Here is a 19,268-nt window from a genome sequence, read left to right on the forward strand (position 1 = left end):
TCCCCAAGAATGCAGCATATATACAGCTGAGTTGTATGCTATAGAGTTAGCCTTGGACCACATTAAAACCTATAGGTATCAAAGGTGTATGGTGTACACTGACTCTCTAAGTACACTGCAGGCTTTATCGGGTATGAGGTATAATCCTCATCCATTTGTGACCCAAATTCAGCAGACGCTACACTCTCTGTCTGAGTGTTCTTTCGACATTCGTTTCTGGATTCCAAGCCACATTGGGATCATGGGAAATGAACTGGCAGATGCTGCGGCCAGGTCACCAGAACCCCACAACATTTATTGCCTTTAGTCCCCTATACAGACTACAGGCAGCTAATACATGCTAAATTACTGTCCCAATGGCAACAATCTTGGCATGAGCAAGTCACAAACAAGCTCTATCAGATAAAGCCTGTAATCCGACATTGGCAGTCTAGTCTGCGCAGGAATCAATCACAGAGAGGAAGTTGTTTTAGCTCGCTGCCGCATAGGACACAGTCATCTTACACATGCATTTCTGCTGAGGGCAGATGACTCTCCTATGTGTGAGAACTGTGATGCCTATTTAAGTATATGTCACATTTTAATCACGTATCCACGTTTTAGACACGAACGTGGTTTTTATTTTACTGCTTTTAGTCATCTGGCTGAGCCTTGTACACTCAGTCAGATTTTATCCGACAATGACAACGTGTCTGCTGTTTTTAGCTATTTAAAATCAGTAAACCTTTTTACTCGTATTTAAAATTTAAATAGTATTGTTATTTCTTTGTTGATATATTTTTTACTTTTATACCTTTTATATCTATGTTATATCTTGACATGGTGGCCTAACTAATTAGATCACTGGATGTTTAACTTTTTATATATGACCTAGATTTGGCACATTATAGCCTTAGTTGCTAATGCGCCAATAAAATCCAAATCAAAATCAAATCAATTATGTGGACTCTTCAACCAAATCAAAAATTGAAGAGATATTATGAACACCTGAGAACTGTGCGGGAGATCCTAATTAAAGAACAGCAGCAGAGGCCTGTTCAGACAAAACTTAACAGTTTCTTAAAACCTGCATTATTACATTCAAAAACAAGTACAATTCTGAGTCTTCTATCAATGGATAAATGTATTATCTTTTTATAGTTTTTAAATAAAGGCTCTACAGTGATGTTTTTTATTTATCAGCACTACCTATATCATTAAATTTTCCATTTATTTGTGTTCTAAGTTTTTTTAGCTTTTAAGGCTATCTTTGCTTCACTGATCCAGATTATTGCTTAATCCAGATGACCTCTCTCCCATTTAATTCGGATTAGCGAGGGTTTACTGTACTTTCGGCCTCCGTAGCCGAGTGGTCAGGAGCGGGAGTGCAGTAGCACACGCTCTTTGAGTAGACCGGGGTTCAAGCCCCTGACTGCTGAATACGGTCGATCTGCCAACCCGCACTGGACCAGCGTGGCAGATTATGGTCCGTTTCCCTCAGCATGAATTGTTGAGGAGGCTTCCATCCTGCAGTGGGTTGATAATGGCTGCACTTTACTTTACTTTTTACTGTACTTTCTGTCTGTCATGAAATGGTATTTATTAAAACTATGTTATGATCACTTATTGGTTTCACCTGGTTAATCAACTTAAAATCTCATTATACTTGGAATCCTAACATTAACAAACTGAAATGTTTGTGATTTGCCTTTTTTTTTTAAATAAAAGTGTTAAGCTACACAGTTGCATAGCTTAACCCTTTCAGCAATACGTAGATATATATGTATTTTAGAAGGTCATTTTAAATATTGGGTCCATTATGTCTGACTAATAATATACACAAATTTAATAGATGGCAGCACAAAATAGCTTCGAAAATTGTAGGAGGAAGAGGAGATTGCAATTGTTAACTTCAGTTGTCTGTTTTGAGCTTGAAATTGATGGCTTCCTTCATTTTTCCTGTGTGCAATTGATGTCCTTCAGATTACACTGACCAACATGATTTTTACCTCCACTAGTATATCAGCTGTTTGCAGTCATTTATGCATAGATTAGAAATTTTAATTCTTAAAATCACCTATAATGCATATATCTTACTACAATTTAGGGAAGTATATATAACACTGATCTGTTGTATTAACTGCAAATAATAATTTTTATATGTGCTTATGGATGGCAGTAATGTTGGGGAGAGTTAACATGTTCAGCCTTGTTTGTCTGCCTCCCACTTCTCTCATTCAGTAATGGAAAGGCATTTGTAGTGTATGTGTACAGCTTATCTGAGTATCTATTGCATATTGTTTCTTCTATGTTTTGCTTAGCAATGTATTGTTGAAATGTTTAAGTGGAAGCAGAGGAACTATCAGAATAACCCTGACAATTTCTACTATGTGTATGAATGGTCTACAACAAAAACCTCAGAGGAAGAAAACCTACAGTATTACTACGAGGTATTTCTGAAGGGGAATGAGATGAAACGTGGTGGACAGATAAACCCATCAATAACGTTCAAAAAATTACCGCCAAATCAGTTTTGCGGTACTTTCGCCTGACAGCAGATTCCAGTTGCAAAATGGCGGCTACTGTGAAAGTGTGGTCCAAAACAGGTGTTTGTGGTTATTCGCTTTTTGCAAACAAAAGGGTCTTCACCAAGTGACATTCACTGTGAACTGTTTGCTGTGTGTGACAAAAAGGTGATGACAAAGAAACAGGTGTGTTTTTGGTGCAATGAATTTAAAGCGGGCCATGTTGACATTGAAGATTGACATCGGACTGGTAGGCCTTCATCAAGCAAGACAGAAGACATTTTGCGCATTAAGGGCATTCTTCTTGAAAACAGGCAAGAAAGATTGCACAAATAGTGAATGTGAGTAAGTTGACTGTTCATGAAATTGTTCACGATGTCCTTGGCATTCAAAAGGTGTGCTGCTGCTCGGTGCCCCAACAATTGTCACAGGAGGACAAAGCAAAACGCATGGGGATGTGCCTGGAGAACCTGTTGCAATACAGCAATGAAGGAGAGGATGATTTCTCACTCGCATAGTCACAGCAGACAAAACCTGGGTTCATCACTTTACCCCGGAAAGCAAACAAGACATCATGACCTGGAAACATCACAATCTCCTGTGCGCAAAAAATTCAAAACTGTTCCTAGTGTCCGAAAAGTAATGGCCACAGTGTTTTGGGATTGCTAAGGTGTTCTGTTGGTGGATTTCTTGCCGAAGAGAGGAACAATCAATGCATAATTTTACTGTGCAACGTTGGAAAAACTGAAAGCCAACATTCAACGCAAGTGACCAGGACTCCTGACAAGCGGCATGATTTTGTTGCATGACAACGCAACTCCACACACTGCCCACACCACTTGTGAGTGGCTGTGATTGATGGGAAACTCTGTCACATCCCCCCTACAGCCCAGACTTAGTGCCTTCAGACTTCCATTTATTTGGCCCTCTGAAAAAAATCCTTTCAGGAAAGCATTTCACCACAGATGAGGAAGTTCATCAGGCAGCGCGATGTTGGGTACTGTGTGGACACGGACTTCTTCAGTACTGGTATTAATAAACTGATCCATTTTTGGGACAAGTGCATCAATAAAACTAGAGACTTTGTGGAGAAGTAGTGCATGTTCACTTATTTCTTGGTGTGTAATTTCAACTTCTTATTGTTAAACATCATCTAGAGAAAAAATGTGTTACCTTACTTTTCGGAAACCCCTCGTAAATGTGCACATTCTTTGCACTTTGGCTTCAAGATTGGTGATCAAGAGAAAACTTCAGTTTCATGTATGTGCTTTATTACCTACACCGCAAATTTGAGTATATTTATAATTGGAAAAATTAAAATGATGTCTTTTACTGTTCCTATGATGTGACAAGAACCATGTAACTACGTTGACAATCGCTATTTCTGCATGATAAAAATATAGGGAATGTCCAGAAAAGCAAGCACAGCACCAAATATCCTAGCATATCATCTGCAATAAGGCCTCTTTCACATAATGAAGACCTGTTGATACCAAATCCACAAAATTGTGGGATAAAGGAAGCAGTAATGAATATAATGAGTATTCTTGTGCTGCAGATCTGAAATCTGCAGCACAAGATGCTGGATCATCCACTTCAATATATTTGGACTATCTACCAGAAAATTATAACATGCTGCACATAAGCAAGAAGAGTTGAATGACTTATTTAGTGATTTAAACTTATCTAAAGAGCGAGCAGACCTCCTTGGTTCTTGGTTACATAGTGGAATTTACTTGGAGCAAGTACTACAATTACAGTATACCAAAATGTAACAAAGTGTTTTCAAAATATTTCATTATGAAAGACAGTATATATTTCTGTAACAATATTAGTGATATTCTAAAAAAACTGGCATCAAACACATTCCTAACAAATTGGCTATATTTGTTGATGCTTCAAAATGAAGTTTTTTGCACAATGGAAATGCATTCCCGTCAGTTCCTCTACTTCATGCTGTTGGCTTGAAAGAAACTTGAAAGTATGTCCAAGATCCTGAGTGCAATAAAGTAGCATGACTTGGCTTGGAATGTCTGTGACGCTATGGTGATTGGATTACTCACTAGTCTGCAGGGAGGTTTCACAAAATACTGTTGGTTTCTGTGTTTGTTGAACAGTCGTGAAACAGAAAAAAAATTTTTGCAGCATTGGGATAAGGAGGAAGAATTTTTACCAAGGAGAAGTAATACAAAATATTTTGGCACCTCCGTAGCCAGGTGGGCAGGAGCAGCAGTGCGTAGCACATGCTTCTTGATTAGACCGGGGTTCGAGCCCTTGACCACCAAATACGGAGGATATAAAGTACCATGACTTGGCTTGGAATGTCTGTGACCTTAAGGTAATTGGATTACTCACTGGTCTGCAGGGAGGTTTCACAAAATACTGTTGGTTTCTGTGTTTGTCGAACAGTCGTGAAACAGAAAAAAAAAATTTTGCAGCATTGGGATAAGGGAGGAAGGATTTTTACCAAGGAGAAATAATACAAAATATTTTGATGCCTTCGTAGCCAGGTGGACAGGAGCAGCAGTGCATAGCACACGCTTCTTGATTAGACCGGGGTTTGAGCCCATGACCACTGCATATTCCCGGAGCAATATGGCCTTAGTTGCTAATACTTCTAAAACACCAAATAACAAACAAACAAAATATTTTCTGCTAGTTGAACCAAAAAAAGATTCTTTTGTCTTTACATGTGAAGCTTGGATTAATGAAGAATTTTGTTAAGACCCTGGATAAAGAAGTAAGTATATTATGCTACCTAAGGGAATTTTTTCCCAATATAACAGATGCAAAACTGAAAAAAAGCAATTCATTGGGCCTCAAATTAAGAAATTCCTCAAAGATGAAGTACTTTAAACAAAGTTACAGTATGCTGAACTAGAGGCTTGAAGGTTTAAAGCAGTTGTTCATGGATTTCTTGGAAGGAGGAAAGAAGATAATTGCAAATCTTTGGTGCCGATGTTTTTGAAAATTCATTTTCTTTATTCCTATCTCAAAGTATTTCCCCCTTTTAGAATTTGGTAAATGTAAGTGATGATAAAGGGGAATGCTTTCATCAGGACATATCCACAACATAAAAGTGGTAACAAGGTTGCTGGGATACTGCCATGTTAGACAATTACTGCTGGCTTCTTGAAGAGGGGAAACAAAATGGAAAAACAACAAACTCTCTTGAGTGGCAATATGAGAAAATAGAATGTATGTTTTATATTATCTATTTGATTAAGTATTTTAAAATGAATATGATTCATTTTTAAGATAGCATATGCATAAGTATTCTTGTATGATATTTAAAATTGGTCATTCATTAAATTACTAAAATTTCAGTGTATCTTTCGATTGATACATAATAGAGACATAATTTTGATATTAGATTTTGGTAGTTTCCATGTGTTGAATTGTATGTGGTCATGCATTGTCAGGTAACAATGCATGACCATTAATCAAATGACATCAGATCTCTTGTTTTTCATGGCAAGTCATAGATAAACTTGGGGATTTGTGCATAATATTGAGACTCTTGGGAACCATTTGCATGGGTTATATTGTACTGTAATCTATGTTATTGATGATGGTGTGAACAGACTCATCACTGATAGCAAGAATTCTGACTACATCACCAAGACATTTTCTTCTCTGACAACTGTGGCATCTTTGGTGAGAGTCATGCTTGATTTTTTTTTTTTTTTTTTTTTTTCTTGCTAATAATTTGTCTATTCATACACTTGTGATTATGGAATACAGTTTTCGGTATGTGCCAGTGAATTTCTTCTGGAGAGAGAGAGAGAGAGAGAGAGAGAGAGAGAGATGCCCTCTACTGTAGGAATGAACTGAATAACACTATATTTTGCTAGCTGCCTTGAACACACCATGAATGTGTCACTAAGAATGCTGTATTTTCTCTGTTTTTGCTGTGTATCAAATGCAGCCAGGCATATAGTGCAGCCAATTTACTAGTGCAAGCATTAGTATCAACTGTAAATGTACGCCCATTTGCAGTACTTAATTTAAATTTTGATAATTAAAATCTCATTTTCATTTGATTCATATTCATAGTTTGATAGTGATAAGATTAGTTCTTCCCATTCTTTCTTTCTTCTCTTTCTGGCAAAAAAAATTATAGTACACAGAAATTTCTTTCTTTCTAACCTGATGTTTTATAGGTATTTTGAAATGCTAACCATAAACCTGGTGTGTAATCAATGAAATGTCAATTGCTTTATTATTTTCACCTTGTTAGGGGAAAAGGAGTACTGCTTTATTTCCAGCAGAAAAAGATAACTCAGAAGAAGGAAACAAAAAATCTATGCTGGTAACTGTAAATTTTTTAAAACTTTTTTATTGTTTGCAATAGATTGAAAAAATTTCTTTAATAATCACTAATACGTTGTCCTACCATTAATATCCGGACACCCCTCCATGGATGGGGAAACAGGTCCTGTACGGGCAACACGTCACAGAATCTGCTATAAATATGCGCACTGGGCTTCAAACTGACAATTGCAAAAGCAAGCATGCAAGATACACACATTCAACAGAATTACTTCAACAGTTCAACAGAATTTATCACTTCAACAAATGCTAGATGCCAATTAACATGGTGTAAGGAGCACGAATCCTGGACTGTATAGTAGTGGAAAACTGTCCTATGTACAGACGAGTCGAGGTTCACACTCTACCAGTCTGATGGCAGTTCCTGGGTTTGGTGAATGCCAGGGGAACAGTTCCTTCCTGATTGTATCCTCCCAACAATGAAGTTTGGTGGAGGCAGTGTCATGGTATGGGGCTCCTTTCGTGGTTTTATTTGGGCCCATTAGTCATTATCGACAAAACCATGAATGCTGTGCAATACCAGAACAGCCTGGACAATTATGCACTTCCAACATTATGACAATACTTCGGGGAAGGCCCATACCATACCATACTGCTCAGGTTGTAACAGAGTGGTTTGAGGACATGGGTGTGGAAAAGTTGGATTGGCCAGCCCAGAGTGCTCATCTGAACCCTATCGAGCATCTTTGGGATGTATTGTATTGTTGGGTACATGCATATCGAGATCACCCAAAGAGCAAGGCTGAACTGGTAGCTGCGTTAAAGGCCAAGTGGAGAAACATATCACCTGACATTTATAAAAAGCTGGTTGAGAGTATGCCGCGAAGATTAAAGGTTGTTATAAAAGCAAAAGGTTTCAGCCTATTAAATGACACAATAAAAGCTCTTTTTTTTTTTTTGTCTAAAGGCAGGTGTCCGGATATTAATGGTAGATCAGTGTATTTTTATATAAATCAAAAGATACTACTTATTTTGTGGGTTTATAAACTCACTATGATATAGAGCAGTGGTTGGCAACCAGTGGTCTGCAGACCACTGGTGGTCCGCAGAGTAATTTGAATATATTTGCAATTTTCGTGTTTATTAAAATGTTTCATTATATTCTGATTCTACTTTTTTGCAATTTTTGCCTTATTACGTTGCATGTTTGTAAAAGGCCCAGTGCAATATCCGGTATTAGTGATACTTTTATTGTAAAAAATATAGAAAACTATTTCTATTGTTGGGCTTATTCAAGAAGCGAATTTTCATCAATGCTATACTGGTGTTTGTTCAATACGATACTCTTCTTAGGTAAGTGACCAGTGATATTTTTATTTTAACTGTGCACAGTGTGATATTTAATGGCATCAAAGAGCTTGAGTTTGATAACTATCTTATTTCTTGTTTGGTTTTAGATTCAAATAAAATAACCCAATGAGTGAGAAAAAGCAAACAAGCATTTTGTGCTTCTTAGGTTATACATTGCGTTGTCATGAGTTGCTTAATGAATCAGAGCCTCTGCAACCACCGCAAGGCATCATCAGGAAGGACATTAGAACTGGAGGCGGAGAGAAGAAAAAGTTCAAAATTTCAAGAAAATATGATGTGGACTACTTGAAGTTTGGATTTATTCAAGAACCTGGAAGTGACTGGATCCATGGCCGCTTTGTATTATATTTTCTGAGAGTTTATCCAATGATACCATGAAACCTTCGAAACTCGGCAGGCACTTGCAGTCAAACCACCCAGATTTAGCTAAAAAGCCAGTTGAATATTTCCAAAGGATGCGTGAAAATTTGCAAAAGCAAAAAAGTTCATTAGCAACAATGATTGTTGAAGATGTCCTTAGTAAAATCTTCTTATTTGATAGCACTTCAAATCGAGAGATGCAATAAGCCGTATATGATTGTAGAAGAATTAATTATGCCTTGCTTGTTACATGCCTGTGAAGAGGTTTTGGGGAAACAGGCTGTCCAGAAACTGAAAGGAATTTCTATGTCTGCTAACACTGTGAAGCGCAGAATTGAAGACATGGCCGAAGATATTGAAAATCAAGTGATTGCACTTGTGAAAAATTCTACGTTTTATTCAATTCAACTTGACAAATCAAAAGACATAACTAACAAGGCAGTTCTTTGTTTTGTGAGGTTTGATTGCCAAGGAGAAGTAAAGGAAGAACTCCTCTGTTCGTTAATCTTGTCGGATAGAACAACTGGCTCTGAAATTTTCAATGCACTTAATGGTTATTTCCTGAAACACAGTATTGAATGGAAGAAATGTGTTGGGATATGCACAGACGGTGCCGCAAACATGACTGGACATCGTTCAGGAGTTGTTGCAAAAGTGAAAGACGTTGGACACCCAGACATCTTGTTTACATCGTGAGCAACTTGTGGCGAAAAGATTATCTTCAGAACTGCACAAAGTACTCTCTGATGTAATTAAAATTGTAAACGAAATTCGCCACAAAGCACTCAATTCTCAAATATTTGAGGCACTTTGTGAAGAAATGGGCTCTCAGCATACCCATTATGCAAGGCAATGGTCAGGCCACTTAGTCATAATTATTACCTTGGTCTGGAGGCCTCATTTTAGGAAGGATGTAGAGTTGCTAGAACGAGTACAAAGAAGGACAACAAGATTGGTGAGGGGGGAATAAAGGGGTGCTCTTACCAAGAAAGGCTTCAATTCTGCAAATTGCAGCACTTGGAGAGTAGGCACATATGAGGTGATCTGATTGAGGCGTATAAGGCCTTGAATGGGTCGAGTAGGTGTATAAAGCTTTGAATGGGTAGATTCAAATTGAGGAAAGACAGTTGTAGAATATATATGCAGAAATTTGTCTTTAGCCAGCACGTAGTTGATTGGTGGAACAGACTTCTGTCCCTTGTTATGGAAGTTGCTAGCCTAAATAAATTTAAGACTGATCTGGACAGGCATTTGGAAGAATGAATGGAGAGGTGAAATGGGGTTTTTTTTTTTTTTTTTTTTTTTTGGCTGATGCTGCATAAGCTTGCTTTCTTACATCATATGCCTCTGCTAATGCAAAGACAGCAAATGTGCATATACATGCTTAAATATCTTTATTTCAATGGCATGTATTAACTGAAACTGTTTAAATCAATCTTTCCTTTTAGCACTTGTTTCTAGATATTAAATGTATTCACCCATTCTCACGAAGGCATGCAACCCAACTTTTCAGCTAATAAGATGACAAGGACAGCATGTTACCACCAAGTGTTCAATATTTTCTTGCTCCAGTTTTTAGGCCTACCATAATAGGACCAACACTAAATACCAGACTTTTTTTTTTTTTTTTTTTTTTTTTTTTAAGGAATTCTAAATGCATTCAGAAGAAATTCTTTTCTGCTGTGTCATTTCATTAACAATGGCTGCTGTTTTTGTTCTTCCACAACCATATTTTTTTTGCTATTTCACTCTCAGGAAACATAGTTCTGAACAAACTTTCCTGCATGATTTGTGCAACTTGGAGGAAAATTGTTGTATAGTAAATGATGCAAATAAATATTCAGCACATATGACATGGCATGACAGGATAATCATCACTGTGTCTGTTTCTTTCTGTCTCTGCAGTGCACGTTGGTCTCCTTATTCTTTTTTTTTTTTTTTTTTTTTCACAATTGTCTGATTACACTGCATTTCCTCCCACTTGAAATTAAAAAATCAAATCTACATACACAAAGTGCATGTTACCTTTTCTGGATTTTACAGTAGACTCCCAGTTATCTGGGGGTAGTATAATCAGGTTGCAGGTTAACCAGGTACAAAAAAAATTCTTGATTTAAATGTCTTAAAAAATCAATAACAGTACCTACTTACAATAATTTATTTTTAAATTTAAACTAAATGTTTTTAAAAATAATATGATGGGAACATTTTTGTAAAATATTTGCCACCAAATGTGGCAGTGCTAATACACCTGATGGACCAGGGGATGATTCAGAACTTTAAAGAAATTTCAAAAAAAAAAAAAAAAAAAAACTTGTTACATAAATTAATCAAGGAAAGTAATTCTTTGTCATTTTAAAAACATATGACAATATTGGATGCAATTTATGAAATTTCAGTATTGTGAACATCAATCAAAAGCCCATTATAAAAATCTTTTCAGAAAATATCACATGCCTGCAAAAGACAAAGAAATTCTTAGTGACAAGACTAATAATGGTGTACAGTATTTTATGATTTAAGGCATACTGAAAGTTTAGATGAAGAATCAGTTGTTGAGTGGTTTAATTCAAATAAAAGTTTAATCTGACATGAAATGTTTTGTGACAACAAAATAATACGTAAAACAGAGACAAAAACCTGTAAAATGCAAAGAAAATCTATTGTCAACAATAAAATCTCATATAGTACTGTTTTTTGTCTCATATGGAGGCTCTGCTTGACTGCAGATCAAGAAGACATTCTTGCCAACAAGATGTTGTGTAATTTGCTTTCTCTATTTGTAGAAAGGTCAGTGATGCAAAGAAACAAACTTCTTAACTTTCCTTTTTCTATAAATAATAGAAAATATGAATATATGTATGTATGTATACAATTATTTATATATATATAATATAAATAAAAATAATAGGATGTAGTGACAAAACTGAATGTCTAAAAAAGAATGAAAATATATTAATTTATTAAACTGGATTATGGATCTGGGATACTACTAGTTATAGCAGAAATACCCAGCAACCATATTGAAATATAGACAAATGTATTTGATCGGTGTATTGGGTAAGGGTGCTGACCTGTCAAATGTAATTACAATGGAATAAATTGAGAATACCTGCAAAGTAAAAGCAGATTACCTAAAATTAAAATTAATTAAGATTAATATAAAAATAGTACTTAATGCTGTAGGTCCTAAGATTTTAACTACGTCTTCAAAGGGTCGGCAGCCAAAATCAAGGGAACCACAGCAGTAAGCAAGGTCTCTTTTTCTGTTATGGTGTATATGTTTCATACATATACATTATAGCTGACCCAACAGACTAAAAAGGAAGGAATAAAAATAATATAATTCAAAAATAAATAAATAAAAGTAAAATGCAGAATTATGCTAAAATAATAGTGATTAAATCCTGTAAAGGAAAATTGGATGAAGGTTTGAATTAAAAATTTAATGAAGGCAAATTGCCCAGTTTGAAATTTAAACAAAGTAAAAGAAAGAGTAACGTTAAGACAAAAGAATAAAGTCGGGTTTTGACAACTTACTGTAGGATCAGACAGGAGTCGGTGAAATCAGCTGAATGTGGTGAACACAGAGCTGTGTCAGAGACCAAAGAAGTTAGCCGATAGTTCTCTGTATATTTATATCAGTTGAAGTAACCCTGAGAGTGTGGGGGGGATGAAATGGTCTTCCCGTCTTACGGACACGGTTCACTTTGACCATTTCTTGCCTATTTTGCGGATTGTCCAGGGAAATTAATTTCCTGACCTCCCTGGTTAATCAGTAGTCTACTGTACATGTATATCTTATGAAATTTTACATCATTTCTTTGGCATCTTACTGAAGGACATTCATTGTTGATTACCACACACACACACACACACACACACACACACACACACACACACAAATGATGAAACAATGCAATAACATGTAACAGAGAACAATGCAAAGTGTTTTCCTCACATCTAAATTTCTGCATACGTCATGAAACATAGACTAGCACACCAGATGGCCAATTTGTTAATGAAAATGAGTGGGAATTCACTTTAAAAATTTTGAATTGAATAGCAAAGCCATGGAGTTATTATTTTTTTGCAAAATAGTTAAAATAATTATTTAAATAAATAACTTAAATTATTAAGGAGTTATTGATAAAATTAAATTTGCTTGCTTATCTTTTGGACCTGATTATTCTAAATACTTATAAAAAAAAAAAAAAACACTAGAAATGACAAGTCTATTTTTTGCAAAATTGTTATTTAAATATATGTCTCATTTAACTCCTTTATTAAAGAAAATGAGACATACATTCTAACAAGAAGTTTGTATTATAATTTTTAGATATATTCATTTAATTATTTATATCATTCAGAGAACAGCAGGAAGTACTGCATGTAAATGCCTTGGGAATTGTATCAATAAATTATGTGGATGCAGAAAGTCGGAAAAAACTTGCAGCGATATGTGTAAATGTTCAAGTTCTAAGTGCAAAAATCGAGATAATATGTTGTCATCTGTGGTGAGTTTTATCTATTTTTTTATATATAATTTTTTTCCCTTAAATTCTGATTGTCTCTCATTGTCTTGGTTTTTAACCTCTCCTGCAAGCTATTAGAGCAGAGGGTTTCAGCATGATACTTCACTAACAGTGATCAATGAGATAAAAAACTTTTTTTTTTTATGTAAAATATAAACTCCTTCTTAAACCAATTTTTCACACTGATTTCAAATGTCCTCAATTTTTTTCTAGCATGTGTAGTGTTCATAATATGATTATTAATAATATCAGTATTAGTATTAGCCATATAGTGCAAGGAAGCCACAGGGTTTTGCTACAATGGCCAAAAAAAAGGGGGGGGGGGAGTAGATAAGAAAATGCAAAACAAATTATTCGCTTCCTACAGTCTAGCCTAAACCTCTTCCCCTGTAATTTGAATTTATGGACCCTGGTTGTGTAATTCTTTGTTAGAGTGAAAATTCCATCTTTATTCATTTTAATAACCCTTCTCAGAGCCATAAAAACCACAATCAGGTCCTCTCTTAAGGTTCCTGGTTGCCAGGCTCTGTAGCCCACATAATCAGTCTTTCCTTATATGGTTGTCCTTTTGTCCATTGTTGGACCCTTTCATGTCTTTTTTCAGATGAGGTCTCCATGCTTGGACACAGTATTTCAAATGCGGACTTATCCTCTGCATTTGGAATACTTAGCCACTTTAGCAAGCTGAATTCTTGACACCTCATTGAACAATATCCTGTAGAGATATGGAGGATATTGTTCAATAAATCATCATTAAATCACCATTTAAAGAGGCAGCCAGGAAAGCCTACAGCTGCCTCTTTAAACTGCTTAGAATACTTCATTTGTGCCATATGAAGTTTTTTTCCTTTATTTTTTTAATTCAACTCACCAAGTTATTTTGGGTTTCTGTTCCCTAAGTGTAAGACCTTGCTTTTATAAGTTAAGACAATTTCATTACAAAACACTAGAGTTACGGTTACATTTTTATCTTTTACGATTTAAACTCAGCACACTTTATACATGTAGTTAAAATAATACAGTGCACATATTGTAAAAAAGATATGTACAATTTAAAAACGTTGTGAAGTTGATTTCCTTTGTTACACTTTGTCCAATATGTTTCGGTGCAGTATCCAGCATTAGTCTCCCAACGTTTGTTTGTTCCAGAAACCTACCTTGGTAGTGATTTTCCATTGATTTAATGTTGTGATGGAATCATTCTTCCTGCTCATTGCTTACCATGCCAAGTTTTTTGGGAAAGAAATCTGAATGCAAATGCAAGAAATGAAGTTTCAGTGGCATACACCATCCCATTTCTTTATATGTATCGAGCAGTTTCTGACTCCATCTTTATATGTGGGAACCCTGTGGTTAACACATTGGCGATGATGTGGTACATTACACATTTTGACTGTAGCCATCGTTGACCACCAGTGGTACATTTGTCAATCCACTTTCTATATAGCTAAAAACCTTGCACTTAATAGCAAGACCATGGGCATACAGCTATACCACATGTACAAGTTGTTCGGATGTACCGACAGTGATACACTCGTCTGTAAATATAGATGTTATAAGTTAATAAAATCAGGATATAAAAAATGAAAAAATATATTTTATTTTTGAGACAAATACAGTTGTTAAATAATGAGGTCAAAACTAATCAATAAAATAAAAGCCTTAGTAAGTAGCTCAAAACTAATAGTTATTACTTATGTTTTTCATTGACACATTGTAGGCACATAGTAGACTTTCCTGGACAATCTTCACAAAATGTACAAACTCTCTTAGCTTTATCCCTAGCTTCCTCATTCATTTTGAATTTTTTTGTAATGTAAAGTACATCTCTTCCTACTCATTCTGGCGCCTCCGTAGCCAGGTGGGAAGGAGCAGCAGTGCATAGCACATGCTTCTTGATTAGACCGGGGTTCGAGCCCGTCACCACCAAATACGGAGGATGCGGAAAGGTCAGGGAATGACCACCGCATATCCCGGAGCAATATGGCCTTAGTTGCTAATGCTCCTAAAAACCAAATAACTAACTAACTAACCTACTCATTCTTGTTGTGTCCTTCATATTTTCCCATTTTGTGATGGCTACGGTACTACTACTTCATGGTCTCTTCCTTGCAGGTGGCCAGTTTTCAGCATCGTTTTCGGTGTCCAGCAATCCTCTTATAATTTTTTATCAAAGGTCTAGCACAGGAGTGTCAAACTCATTTCAGCCATGGGCCATTTCCCATATTAGTGTACCTTATGAAGGCCACACACAACCTACAAACCTTGCCATTACTAAACCTAAAGACACTTTTTAATTGCTCAGTTGTTGCTTATTGCTGATTGACACTCACAGCTGAGAATGCTCTAACAACTAATTGAAAGAAAGTAAAAGTCTAAATAAACAGGACAAATAATAAAAAGCAAGTTTATTCCTGATAATACAATATTTCAACGAGGGAATATACATGAAATTAGGTAATCTAGGCTTTTTTGCCAGACACTTGACTTCATTTGCTTGCAACCAGCTTCACGAGATTTGAAGTCAAAGATTGAGAAGAGACAACCTTCATTGTGGAAGAAAGATTGGCGTCGGTTAGGCTTGATCTGGGGGCTGTTTTGTTAGCTTTCATATGCGAAAACAGTTGTTCACATAAATATGTACTCCCAAAGTAACCGAATTTGTGCGGCAAACTTTCTTATCTCTGGGTATTTTGCCCTAAATATGAGTTGCTTTTTGGCATCCCAACTTCTCCATATTTCTCTTTTAAAATTGAGTCATTCTGTGTGGCAAAATAAATTAAAAATTTATTTTGTTATTAAATTAAAAATTTATTTTGCCACACAGTCAACTTTTTTGAAAACTATCTAGTGCATCGTGCTGCATGTCTGTTATCAACTGATCTTTCCCTTGTAGTTTGATGTTCAGATCATTTAGGTGAGCCGTAATATCTACTAGGAAGGCCAGATCTTGTACCCAAGACTGATCCTGCAGAACTGATACATCCTGACCTTTCATTTCTAGAAACAGTATTATTTCTTCCAAAAGTTAAAAAAAAAAAAAAAAAAAACGTTTTTAATACATTGTGGCAAGGAACCTCTGTGTAGTACAGCAGATCTTCAAATTCACTTTCCAAGTCCTTAAGAAGGAGAGCAAACTGGTGGTGATTCAGTCCTCTGGACTGGATGAAGTTTGGTCTTGAGCACATAGTCCATTTTCAGTATTTTTGAACACAGAACCTGATGGTGAATAATGCAATTTTTATTTGTCTGGATACTCGTCCTTCAGTTTTTTTTTCTAGTGTTGATACAAATCTTTTGTATTTGCCTGTCATTGCTGGAGCACCGTCAGTAGTCACAGCCACGAGTCTCTTGAGAGGAAGCTCGTGTTTCTCCATAATGCTCTATATGGCATCACAGATATCTTCCCCAGTAGTAGTTCCATGGATGGGAATCATTTCCAAAAACTCTTCAGTTACTTTCAAATTGTCATCGCAGGCTCGAAGAAACAGTGCAACCTGCACCACATCTTGAATATCGTTACTTTCGTCAAGTGCAATTGAAAAACATTGAAACATTGCAGATGCTTCCTGCAGTTGTTTACACAAGTTGTCTACTATCTCAGTTATCCTTTCAGCCACTCTGTTTCTTGACAATGAAATTTCTAGGAACACTTTCACATTTCTGGGACAGACGTTTTCAGCCACTTTTATCATGCATTCCATCCCACAATTTAACTTAACCATGGAGCCTTCGCTGAAAGGTTTGGAATGTTTTGTCAGTAGATAGCTGATTTCATAACTGGCTTTCACTACCGATTCACTGCTTTCGTTAATTTTTATAATTATATTTTGCTGCCTTTGAAGTGTGTTCTTCATATCCTTTAGTTTTAATTCTCTTAATTTACCCTCGAAACGGGAAAATTTTTCTTTGTGAATTATATCATAGTGTTGTTTAATACTGTACTCTTTGACGACACTAATCGATTCATCGTAAATAATACTCACAATTTTACATTTTGCCTCTGTACGAAAGTAACTTAATTCCCATCTTTCTTGGAATTGTCTCCCCGTCATCAACAACCTTTCTTTTTCTGTTTGGCTTGGAAAGCGACATAATGTCAGAATCACGTGTATATAACAGTCACAACAAAAAACAGTTTGTTTACTGACTTTATTAAACAGAAACGACAACACTTATATTAGCTCACTTGCATTACAATTTAACCAACTCGAACAGTACGAAAGCCACAATAAAACTAACTTAGAAACTTCATTATTTTCCATGGAGGCGGCGTGGGCCGCAAAAAAAAAAAAAAAAAAAACTGTCATTGGCCGCCAGTTTAACACCCCTGCTGTATCATATCCAATTTCTTGTTGTTGTCATCAAAGTTAATATATATTATCCAAGTATTCACGATGCATGTGCCAAGAGCTATTTCAAATAAAACTTTTTTGTACCATCTGATACTTTTTCTAAGTATTCTTGGGGTCCTTGAGGTTGTCACAGACATTCTCTCAGATATGCCAGACAAGGTGTGCACCAATGTAAGCAGGGGTTGAGGTGTGGTGCCCACATCACACAGAGGAATGCCACCCCTCTGTGTTACCAGGCAATACCTAGATGACTCTCACCAGTTGATGAGAGTCATCTAGGTGGCAGATAACTCTCATCAACCGGTGCAATACTTTGCTTATTAGAAGCTTGAAGTGGTGGAACACACGTTTAGTCTTCAGTCATACAGTATGATTGATGTCTTTTAAAGTTATGATGAACACCATGGCGAGATCCAAACTTCCTTACATTTCAAAGGTACAGCTCTAAACTGTGTTCACAGGCCAGCTGCTAGTTGATACAGGAGACTGAACCTATTGGTAACTCTCTAGGAGGCTTCCCGATCAGCTAGTGTATAATTTTGCTACCTCTGCTCTGCCAGGTAGTGACTGGAGTGCGTCTGAGTAGTGTGAATGCAGGGAAGGGGGCATTATCAAAGCCACGTTATGTCAAGGATCTAAGTATATTCTTACCATGTATATTCTGTATCCAAAAATTTCATTACTTCATACAGCATGTTCCCCCCACACACTTTTTCTTACTATTCAATACACCATGAATTGCCAGACTAATAGAGCAAACTTACCTGCGAAAAAATCTCCTAACCTACCAAACACTTCCTAGTTCATTTCACGAATATACATGGTCTCAGTTCTAATCTCAATGATGTCCATTTCCACTTACAGTCTGCCAAACTCCATGTACTTTTTCTGACAGAATCTCAGTTATCGGTTGATTCAACCACTGCTCATATCAGTTGCCCAAATTATTCACTGTATGATTCCTTTCGCCTGAAATGTGGTGTGGTGCCTCTGTAGCCAGGTGGGCAGGAGCAGCAGTGCGTAGCACACACTTCTCGATTAGACCGGGGTTTGAGCCCATGACCACCAAATACGGAGGATGCGGAAAGGTCAGGGAATGACCACCGCATATCCCCGGAGCAATATGGCCTTAGTTGCTAATGCTCCTAAAAACAAAGTAACAACAACAAATCAAATGTGGTACTTGTGCATATGTCCGTTCTGATATCCCCTGTCAGAGACTTGGTAATTTGGAATCCCCTCTTTTCAATCTTCTCTGGCTTAAAATCTCTCTACCTTATTCTGTCAAATTCATCTGTTGTCTGTACCATTCTCTGAACTCCACTAATCACTTGAAACTCTTTGACTTCCTCACTCTGCAACTTTACTTTCTCCAGTCCAACTTTCCTAACAGTGTGGTAATTTTCCTTGGTGACTTTAATGTTCACAAATCCAGCTGGCTTCCATGTTCTACTCACACAGACCCAGCTGATTGAGATGTTGAGGCTTTTGCTATTACTAATGACCTCACAATGATTGTTCATTTACCTACCAGAATACCGGACAATCCTTAACCATACAGCCAACCTGCTTGATCTTTTTCTCACGAACAACCCTTCTAAGTCCACAGTTGAAGCAAGTGGTCCTTTAGGCACCTCAAATCACAACTTGGTGATTGTCTCTTCTCCAATGGAGCCTTTATCTCATAGCTATTACCAACCTCGTGTTGTTTGGCATTACAAGAATGCAAAATGGGATGACCTGCAAGATTTCCTTTCCTTGGTCGGATTACTGTTTCAAAACTTCTGATGTCAACGTTTGCTCAGATTGTGTCAGTGAAATTATTCTTGTGGGAATGGAATCCTTTATTACACACTCCACTTTAAATCTTG

The 19,268-nt window shown here is 36.5% G+C and overlaps 1 protein-coding gene across 1 annotated transcript in view; it reads left to right on the forward strand.

Annotated features, from left to right (window-relative positions):
• Positions 1–19,268, forward strand: part of Klp3A (kinesin-like protein 3A) — a 188,479-nt gene that overhangs the window by 153,241 nt on the left and 15,970 nt on the right. Inside the window, exon 22 of the mRNA XM_090380432.1 lies at positions 12,878–13,024. Coding sequence (XP_090236558.1) covers positions 12,878–13,024 — 147 coding nt within the window. The remainder of the gene's footprint in view (positions 1–12,877; positions 13,025–19,268) is intronic.

The sequence above is a fragment of the Mastigoproctus giganteus genome, chromosome 8, assembly GCF_048544385.1.
Source record: "Mastigoproctus giganteus isolate SK-2022 chromosome 8, ASM4854438v1, whole genome shotgun sequence".
Taxonomy (NCBI): Eukaryota; Metazoa; Arthropoda; class Arachnida; order Uropygi; family Thelyphonidae; genus Mastigoproctus; species Mastigoproctus giganteus.